Here is a 10,786-nt window from a genome sequence, read left to right on the forward strand (position 1 = left end):
TTCGACAGAAGAAGAAAATGTATGTGTGATGAAACATTAAAAAAAATAAAAGAAAAGAAAACTAACCCTAACCTATTTCTCACGTGGAAAATTATTTTTTCTGACAAATGACAATAATATTGTTTCTTCAATTCATTGTGAAGTTATGAAGCTGCTTATTATTAAGATAAAGCATCGTCACTCGAACTCCAAATACAAGATGTTGAAACATCTTTTAGTATTTTTACAGTATATTTAAATTGACATTAGTTAATATGAAATATACCAAGTTGGATTAATCAAATTTTTAATAATATTCATTTACATATTTGTTCAACTATATAATTGTGCAATTATTCTTTATTTTTTGTGAAGCCCTCATTTTAGATATTTGAGATGTTTAAAACTTATAATCAATTCGATTCTTGAACCTTTAAATTCTCACTATTATTATGTACGCTGAAATTTTCATTTTTAGTAAAGAACTAATTTTTATCTGTACTAGCTAGGATTACTAAAAATAAATTAAAATATTTCATTGTTAATAAAGAATTTTTATTATTTTTGGTTAATATTTGATGAATCTTAAATTTTAAGATCTAAATTATAATAATATAAAAATAAAAATAAAATATTGATAAAAAATATTGACTAACATTAATAAAAAGTATTAAATTTTTAATATCTTTCTTATAAATTAACAATAAGTACAAAATATTGTGATTGTTTTCGTCTAACAAATGCACCATTTTTAATAAATGGTATAAATAATTTGTGCAGCAAATTTAATTATTGTAGAAAATATTTAAATAATAAGTAATGCTATATATTTAAGTCATTTTATAAATTAAGCTTAATTAAATTAAATAATAAAATTTAGAATAATAATGTTAGTTACAATTGATTTTTATTATATTAGATCAATTTGATTGAATTTAATTAACAAAAATATTTGAATAATGTGTAGTATTATTACTTAAAAAATATATGTAAAAAACTAGATATAAAATTTGATTGATAGAAAATTATTTTTTCATTTTGTAACTTTTAGTCATCATTCACGTAAAGTGAAAGTAACGGAAAAAATTAATTTAACATAAAATTACTAAATTCAAAAATAAAAAAGTCTCATTCTTCAAAACATCTCGTAAAACAAAATTGTACCCAAATCTGATTATTTCTAACCTTTTTTTTTTAAATACATCTTTAGATATTTGGTATACTTTATGAAGAAAAAATAATCTTTCACAAAATTCATGAAAAATGGGATTTATTTTATGAAAGATTGATTGTTGTGGGAGGATAAAAGACACAAGGTTAGGAAATAGAGAAAGGAGAGAGGGAAAAGGTAGAAAGAAGGGAAGAAAAAGGGAGGGAGAAAAGAAACAAAAAGAAAAGAAAAAGGAATGTTAAGTGGGTGGTATAGGCAATGACGTCACCTACTGGGGGGACAACCATCAACCCATGCGCATTTCAGCGGTCCTTCTTTCTTCTTTCTTTTATTTATATTCTCCATTCTCTCACTCCTAACTGAATCTCTTCCTTCAACTTTCTCTCTCTTCCTCTTCCAATTCCATCTCCTTCTTCGTTCTTCAACCCTACTCTTAATTACTCTTGTCACATACATTCAGGTGAGCTTATATTCTTACTATTATTCTTCTATCTGCATCTATCTCTAATTAAGTATTCATATGGCGGGATCTTATCTTAGCTTCCATGCATAGATACATGTTCCCACGCAACACCATGAATGTAGTATATATCATTCGTCATATATCAAGACATAAAACAATTGCAGCTCCAAAACTACCACTAGTACGTAGTTTTCATCGTACGATCATGAATGTATCCGATTATCTTTCTTTCCAGAAACTTCCTTCTTCGCTCCTTCGTGAATATTGAAAATCCAATTTCACCAAATAACTAATGACGAGGGGGCCGGGTCGGGGGCTGGGTTTTGTAATAGAAATAGAAATAAAAGTCATGAACTACTGGTGGAAATTAGAAACTAGTAGAAAGAAGCTGCAAAACATATAGGGCACAGGCACATACATACATTCCCCTTAAAGTTGTGTATTTTTAGGGTGAGCACCACACCACATTCTCAAAGTCAGATATGTGCCATGAAAATTCTCGACAAGCAGACAATAAAGTCAGAGTCCCCAGTTTCCCCATTCAGAAGACTCACACTCACACTACATACATACACTCTCTACTCTTCATTCTTTAATTTCTCTCCTTCAAACGTCTTTTTCTTCTTTATATTATCTCCTCCTACAAACTACGGCAGGCAGGCCTTGATCCAATACAACGGTACCTCCCTTTCCACAAACGCCCGCGCGTGCCCCCATTCCTCATAACGTCACTCATATACTATATTCTTTTCTTTAATTTAACTATACCTACCTACTATATACTAATCACTAGTAATCAGATGCCTCTACACCTCTATTACTATTTGTTTTTCCCTTGCTTAAGCTTCAAATTAGAACTCTTATAAATAAATATTATTATATTGTTTCCTAAAAAAGTTGGTTTTGTTTGGTTATGGTTTAGTTTGGTTTGGTTTAGTTATTTTAATAAGGTGAAGTGGTTATAAGTGAAAATAGATACATAATAATTAATAGTAATGTGGGAATGGGGAACCCCGTTCTTGAAGAATGATTCCCTCCATTCACTAACACAAGACAACATCATTAGCACAAGCCTCTACCTGTCCGTTTCTCACCCTCTCTTGCATAACACATATACTAGTAGTGCCTAAGCCTCAACTCCTTCATCTCATGGTTTTTATCAAAATACATTTATACCAAACCCTCATCATTTGGTTCTCTCTCAACCGGGGCCAGCAGCGAACAAAAATCATTATTGTTTTCTGAATTTATGGACTATTGTTAAATAACACGCGCTTATATTTTATTTATCCCTTTTCATTCCGACTAATTTTTGGTATGACTAGTGTTGCTCACCACCAAATGACCCTATGATTATCTCTGATAACACTTGTCACCTTCTTCTATTAATTACCTCATTCCTTATTATTTTTTTAACTTTTTGGTCTCACTTCATCTATCACTATTCATTCGCCTTGGTTATTATTTATACATGATGATGAACAAGTTATGTGGTGTGTGGTGAATTTGATGCAGAAGTAGTACAAGTAGATGGAATCATCGTGTGTCCCACCTGGTTTTCGGTTCCACCCAACGGATGAAGAGCTTGTTGGTTATTATCTGAGGAAGAAAGTGGCATCTCAGAAGATAGACCTTGACGTTATCAGAGAGATCGATCTCTATCGTATTGAACCCTGGGATCTCCAAGGTACACATACATATACATGCATATGATATGATAGTGAAAATTGATGAGATTATTAACTAGATCTGAACGTGTGAGTGCAGAGAGATGTAGGATCGGGTATGAAGAGCAGAACGAGTGGTACTTCTTCAGCCACAAAGACAAGAAGTATCCGACGGGGACTCGAACGAACAGGGCCACCATGGCGGGGTTCTGGAAGGCCACCGGAAGAGACAAGGCAGTGTACGACAAGGCGAAGCTGATCGGGATGAGGAAGACTCTCGTGTTCTACAAAGGGAGAGCCCCTAACGGCCAGAAAACAGACTGGATCATGCACGAGTACAGACTTGAATCCGATGAAAACGGACCCCCTCAGGCAAGCCTTCTAGATTGTTCTATATAGCTATTAGATCTAATTAATAATTAGTTTGTTGCTATGTTACTCATTAATTTTGCTTTTTTGAGTAGACTTGTATTATGTGTATGTATGTTGAGGAAGATAAGGGACGTACAAGCTTTCTTGGCACACTACTTTCTCATCTCCCAACAACAAGTCAAAAGTCTCACTTCTTTCAACACCGATATAATTGAACGTTTTCTCTTTTCCTTTTCTGCTACACCCTTTTTCTTACCATTTTTCATTGTCAAACGTTAACAAATTAAATCCTATCTCATTTATATTATTTGACTGCATCACCTACTGCAAAAGCTAAAGGAGAACCACTAACAACATTCATAACATCATCATCATCATCTTTAACTTGGTCAACTCAAAGTCTCAAACATAACAACAAAAAGGAAAAACAAAGTCCACATTTCTTTTATATATTTATATAGAATTAACAAACGATTAATATGTATGCAGGAGGAAGGGTGGGTTGTTTGTAGAGCATTCAAGAAAAGGACGACAAACGGGCAAACGAAGACTATGGAAGGATGGGATTCAAGCTACTTGTACGAGGAAGGGAGCGGCGGCGGTGGCGGCCCGGTTGTTGAGTCAATTGAGCAGCTGCTCTCAAGGCAGAGTCGTCATCATCATCATCATCAAAGCAGCTTCATGTGCAAGCAAGAAATAGAGAACATGCATGCAAATATAGCAGCAGAGCAATTTGTACAGCTTCCACAGCTTGAGAGCCCAAGTTTGCCGCTAGTTAAGAGGCCAACAACAAGCACAATGGCACTAGTCTCAGAAAGCAACGAAGATCATAACATGTTATCGAAGAAAGTAGTGACTGATTGGAGGGATCTTGATAAGTTTGTGGCATCTCAACTGAGTCATGGAGGAGACAGTAGTAGGCACGAAACTGAAACCGATGATGCAGCAGTGCTCCCAAGCTTTATGGATAATAACAACCATGACAACAGTGATAGCATCTCGGACATGTCATTGCTGCAGCTTCTGCAGAGTAGTAGTAGTAATAGTAGGGTCAACAATGAAGGGAACAGGTTGATGATGAGCATGAGCCCCTTTCTAAACACAAGCTCTGACTGTGATATTGGGATATGCGTCTTCGAAAATTAAATTATTAACAATGTCTTGCGTTGCGTGCATGGAGAACAATATATATAGCTAGATCTTAGTTTCTTACAATTTCAATTCCATCAGTGCTGATGGATGCTTACACATACTACATGCTACTCCTATATTTTTGCATAAACATCTCAATGTGTGGAAGCTAAGAATGAAGAACAATGCGTGTGCGTGTATGTGTTTGTGTGCAAATAGAGATGCATGCGTCAAGCTGGCTCTACAATCTAGATAATGGGGCTTTTAATTTCCCTTTTTAATATATATATTAGTTATTATTATTATTATGATAAGAGAGAGATGTATGTGTGGCACACTCTACAATCTCTTCTACCAAAATTTGAATGCATGTATTCTTTAATTTCTGCCTCAAAACAAACCTTACTTGTTCTCTTTTAGTCTTTTATATCTCATGTTGTAAAATTATTTTTCTACATACATAACATTTTCAATTTCTTTGACTAGGTCTTTGCTCGCAGTAGTGAATTAATATAGATATATAATAACACAGACTGGTTACTGTTAATTACTTACTAATAATGCCATGCATCAGATGGTTAGTTGGCTAAAGAACTATTAATATAAATAGGTTATTAGGTTATAATTAAGAACTGTGTTGTTTAAATAAGTATACAGAGTTAATAAGTATAAAAAGCAGAAGCTAAGAGCCTTCTTTTAAAGCTTTTTATTCAATGAAATGTGGGATAGGTTACATCATATAATATTTTTTCGGTTTTTATTCAAGGTATTTTGCTTCTTCTACTTAATTATTCTAATAAAAAGAACTAAAAATTATTTCTAAATTGACACTTACCTAACTACTTGATTAGAGGAAGGAAAAACTACACAAGATTATCCTATAAAATTTGAAATTGGTCAAATATTTCTCCACCTCTGATGATGATCACATCAGTCTAACTCCTTAATGCATGAAACTGAACGTGATCATGAAAAATTACTTCAAATAAATTAGTAAATCAAACCATCATTTTGTCCCAAGAAGTTTACTCGTCAAACAAAATGTTTTTTTTTTTTGGGAAAGAAATAAATGATAATGTGGTCCTTTAAGATAAAGATTAGCTTCTTTTTGACAAAATAAACATTTTTTTTTGTAATTGACAACTAATTTGTGAATATATTTAATCTAATTCTACAAAAACAAAATTATATTTACAAAATATCGTATAAAAATTTTATCGCTAGAATTTACAAAATATTTGTACTTTGTATATCTAAAATTCTTCATTTCATATACGTGTATTTTTTATTAGCTCGAGCTTTAATATTTCTATCTCCTTAATTTTATATTATTTTTATATGGTAAAAACTTAACATGCAGATATTTTTATGTATGATATTAATAATTAAAAATTATTAATTAAATAATAATTTAATTAAATATTAAATTATTAAATAATTTTTTATTATTAATTTTAGATGAAAATAAATACATGTGAATCTTTACTTTTTGGCATAGTATTAACTTAAAATTTTTTATATAAAGCATGTCTACCTTATGTAAGAACTTGTTAAGTTGGTATCTATAACTAAAAAAAAATATTTGCACAAGCTAAACTAAGGCAAGTAATCTTTTTGGCATGCAATGAAATATAAAGCATAGTATCAACATTCATCATATTTCATACTTTTTTTTTTAATTCCGTTCCGTAAGGAGAGAAGACACTCATAAAGTGTTTTACCTAAGAGAGACGATTAGTCGATATGTATGTTTGGCATGCAATGAAATTATGTAGGCATTTAAAACCCTTCCATTTGTGTGTAAAATTCTTATGAAATAAATTACTTCATACTTTAGTTGATGATAGAATAACACATGCATGTAGTTATACTTTTACTTGAAGGGATGCTGCCCATATACACTAGAGTAATTATTTCATGAACAAAGCCAACGACAACAACAAACCATAGGCTGAGGATGGATGCGTGCGTTGTTATTATTTATTTATTGGAGCCATTCAAATAAGACGTCTAAAACATTTTTTTAATATTTTTTTAATAATTAAAATTTAATATATGTATAATTAATTAAATTATGTTATTTTTATCAAAATTAAATTAAACAAATTAATTTGATAAAAAAATAATAAATTAAATCTTAAATTTATCTAAATTAATATTATTTTTTATAAAAAAATAACTACAATATTTTTATTATAAAAAATAATTAAAATATTTTTATTATATATATTAATTTTAAAATCTTAAATTATAGTCTTTTTCTTTTCTACCGTTATAGAGTTAGAATTTAGAATTTTTAAAATTAATATTAATTTATTAATTTAAATTGGTTCAAAAAATACTAATTTAAATTAGTTTAAAATTTAATTTATTAATTTTTTGGCTAAATTAATTTGTTCGATCTAATTTTAATAAAAATAATACAGTTTAATCGGTTATATATGTTAAATTTTAATTATTAAAAAATATTTTTTAAAAAAATATTTTTAATATTTTTATCTAAAGAATCCTTTATTTATTTATTTGGACAGGATGTTTTTCTATTTCAATTCTTAGTGACATCAATTCAAGTATTATTTCAACAATATGTTGCTAATGGTTAGCGGCTCAAAATCATATTTATAAAGAAATTACTTACCAACATAAATATAATTAAAATCATTTTATTTAAAGATAATAATAAAAAATTATTACATAATTTAACATATTTAATTAAATTGCTTGATATAACAATTATCTATATATATTAATCATTATTTGTTATAAAAAGTTATTCTAATAATTTTTATCTAAATAGCCACCTATTTATATAGTTACCACTATATATTACTATACTATATATGAGTAGCACTAAAAACCACGCTGTTGTTGGCCTACAGCCATTATTATTCCTCATTATTATTAACTACATTTTTGGGAGGTGTGCACTTCTTTTATTTTTATTTCATATATTTATCATGCATTTTTTTTCCATTCGTATTTTAATTTTTTATTTTAATCTTGACTCATTAGAACATTAGATTGTTTGGCATAATTATTGGAAGGCTCGAAGCTAAAGCCTATGCTCCTGCCGCCGTTAGCGGTGATGACCTTGTGTTAGTATAGGCTATTATTCTTTTGAATTTATCATGGTTTCATATATATCTCGATCATCACCGTATGTATAGGATGAATTTAGAGCAAAGATTTCTAAACAATTAAACTCTTGTAATGTGTATGACACCTATAATAAGGATTGGTAGGTTAGTAACTATTAGAGAGGTTAGGTAGTGTTTGGATAGTGTCTTTGAGACATAAATATATAGTAAGACATAGATATAAAATACACAATATTTTTTGTTATATTTAGTAATGATGTATAAGACATATTTATCTTAATTAAATATTATATTTATCTTTATCACTGTAACACCACTATCAACATTGCTTTTCACCATCACTGTAATTAATTTTTTAGCCTCAATCTAAATAACTATGAAATATCATCAAAATCTTTAATTCAATAATCAAATTAATAATTTTTTTATATATAAAAAATTAAAACAGAGATCCAAAAAAAAAAAGAAACTTGAACAAAATATATCCAATGAAAAAGAATAATAAAAAAATATAAAAACAAGTACAATTTAAAAAACAGATATGGAAGCCGTGAAGACAGATCTATATACAGGAAGAGGCAACGGAGGCGTCAGCACCGGCACAAACCAACAAAGACAACGGAGGTGGGTGAAGGTAGATCTAGAGGCAAGGCGAGGCAATAGAGGCATTGACACAAGCAACGAAAAAGAGAGGCGAACCAAGGCAGATCTGGAGGCGGCACGACGATGGGATGACGGAAGGCGACAGGGAGGCAGCACAATGATGGTGACGGCAACAACGCTGAGAGGGAGATGAGGGCGGCGGCGGAAGAAGAGAGAGAAGGCAGAAGAGAGGAAGAGAGGCGGACAAAGGAAGGAGGTGGTGGCGATACCGGTAGTGGTAGCGGTGACAATGGTGGAAGGAGAAGGCATGAGTAGAACAGAGGTTGGAAGGTGGAATGAATTGGAGAAGAAGAGGGAGAATTATGAAGATAGAGTAAAGGATAAAATTAAAATTTTAAAAAATAACTAGGAATAAAATTTAAAAAAATTGTATCTCATGGATTATGTCTCAGTGTCACATCTTGAAAGAGATATACAAAATACATGTATTTTATGTACATTTATATGTAATCGTGTCCATCAAAATTTTATGTCTCAACAAACAAATAGTGTACACATTTTACCTTGTCCATGTCTCTAGTGAACATGAACATGAACCAAACGCCATCTTAATGCTGTCTTTGTATGTGACTAAGGCATTTATATTTATTAAAGATCAGTTTGAATTGGTTTTTAAATAAAAAAGTATTTGATCTTTTTAATTTATTTTAATTAATAAAAATTATTTTATATTTGGATAGACTTCTAAAAAAAATTTAAATATTAAAAACATTTTTTTTAAATAATGTATTGTTAATTTAAAAAAAAATAATTTATTTTTTTAATAAAAATATTTTTTAAAAAAACATATTTAAATAAATTTTAAATTAAATAAAAATATTTTATTTTTTTTAAATATTTTTTAACTAAAAAAAAACCTATCTAAACTAGTACTAAATTTGCATTGTTAGGATTGCTTATTTGTCTACCAAGATTGCTTAAAATGATGCTATGACGTCAGAAGCTGTTTGCTTAATTTGATTTTAATGTGTATTTGTTTTGCATTACAAAGAGAGTGACTAATGACATGAATATCTCTCTCTCAATTAATAGGTTTAATGTGTCTCTCTCTCTCTCTGTATGAATATAATAGATAAAAATTATTTAATAATTTAATATATTTAATTAAATTATTATTTTTATATAAAATTAATAGTCACTTATATATTATAACATTTTAACTTATTCTTCTCAAAAGTCAAGAGTTACTGCTTAATTAATAATTAGGGCAAATTACAATAATAAGCTAAGGGGAGCAAAATTTTATACGAATCAGCCAAAATGAAAATTGCTTCATAAATCCACCAATGCACGTTTATATGTAGTTTGAACCAGCTAAATTCGAACTCTATTTCTACATAATTCGAACCAACTTGGTTCGAATTATACACAAAACACGCATACACAAACACACGCACACACTAATTCGAACCAGCTTGGTTCGAATTACACACACAGTAATTCATGGTATAATTCGAATTAAGCTGTTAAAAAATTAATAATTTATTAAAAAAATTAATAATTTAAAAATTAAAAAAATATATATTTTATTTCATTCGTTAAAAAAAAGCTAACAAAATATTTAATTACAAAATTTCTTTAAAATATTAATGAGTTATCAATTCAAATTCCATACAATACTTTTCTGTCCATTACAAATTTTTATAGTACTTCTAACATTTTTTTGAGCCATTTTTTAAATTATTTTGCATAGAATAAAATATTTTTTGTGGTATAATTTAAATAAATTTTTAAATTTGTAATGTCCTAATGACTTAGGACATTAAAGAAATACTCTACATAGTCACTAATAATTTAAAAATTAAAGAAAAAATATTTTTATCATGTATTTACCTAAATCACTAGAATATTACAAACTTTTATAGTACTCATAACATCTTTTAAGCCATTTTTTAAAATTATTTTGTATAGAATAAAATATATTTTTTAATTATTTTGTATGGAATAAAATATTTTCTTTCATTTCTAAATTATTATTGACTATGTAGAGTATTTTATTTAAAATTTGAGTACATGCATGTATTTACCTAAGTTATTAGAACATTACAAATTTTTATAGTACTCCTAACATTTTTTAAGCCATTTTTTTAAATTGTTTTGCATAGGATAAAATATTTTTTGTAGTATAATTTAAATAAATTTATTAAAAAAATTTATTAAAAAATATTCATGAGCTATTAAAAATGGACAGAAAAGTATTGTATGAAATTCGAATTGATAGCTCATTAATATTTTAAAGAAT

At 28.9% G+C, this 10,786-nt stretch overlaps 1 protein-coding gene across 2 annotated transcripts; it reads left to right on the forward strand.

The window, feature by feature from the left end:
* The first annotated feature begins 1,504 nt into the window (after nucleotides 1-1,504).
* Nucleotides 1,505-4,999, forward strand: LOC107642942 (NAC domain-containing protein 37). 2 transcript variants are annotated; one of them, XM_016346454.3, is made up of 4 exons: nucleotides 1,505-1,610; nucleotides 3,129-3,300; nucleotides 3,381-3,652; nucleotides 4,142-4,999. In XM_016346454.3, the coding sequence occupies exons 2-4, from the start codon at nucleotides 3,144-3,146 to the stop codon at nucleotides 4,796-4,798; spliced, it is 1,086 nt and encodes a 361-aa protein (XP_016201940.1). In that variant the 5' UTR covers nucleotides 1,505-1,610; nucleotides 3,129-3,143; the 3' UTR covers nucleotides 4,799-4,999. The 2 variants fall into 2 exon arrangements, with proteins under 2 accessions (XP_016201940.1, XP_016201939.1); XM_016346453.3 differs by lacking the exon at nucleotides 1,505-1,610 and having other exon boundaries at nucleotides 2,603-3,300.
* Nucleotides 5,000-10,786: the final 5,787 nt, after the last annotated feature.

The sequence above is a fragment of the Arachis ipaensis genome, chromosome B5 (genome assembly GCF_059453495.1).
Source record: "Arachis ipaensis isolate K30076 ecotype BB chromosome B5, ASM5945349v1, whole genome shotgun sequence".
Classification (NCBI taxonomy): domain Eukaryota; kingdom Viridiplantae; phylum Streptophyta; class Magnoliopsida; order Fabales; family Fabaceae; genus Arachis; species Arachis ipaensis.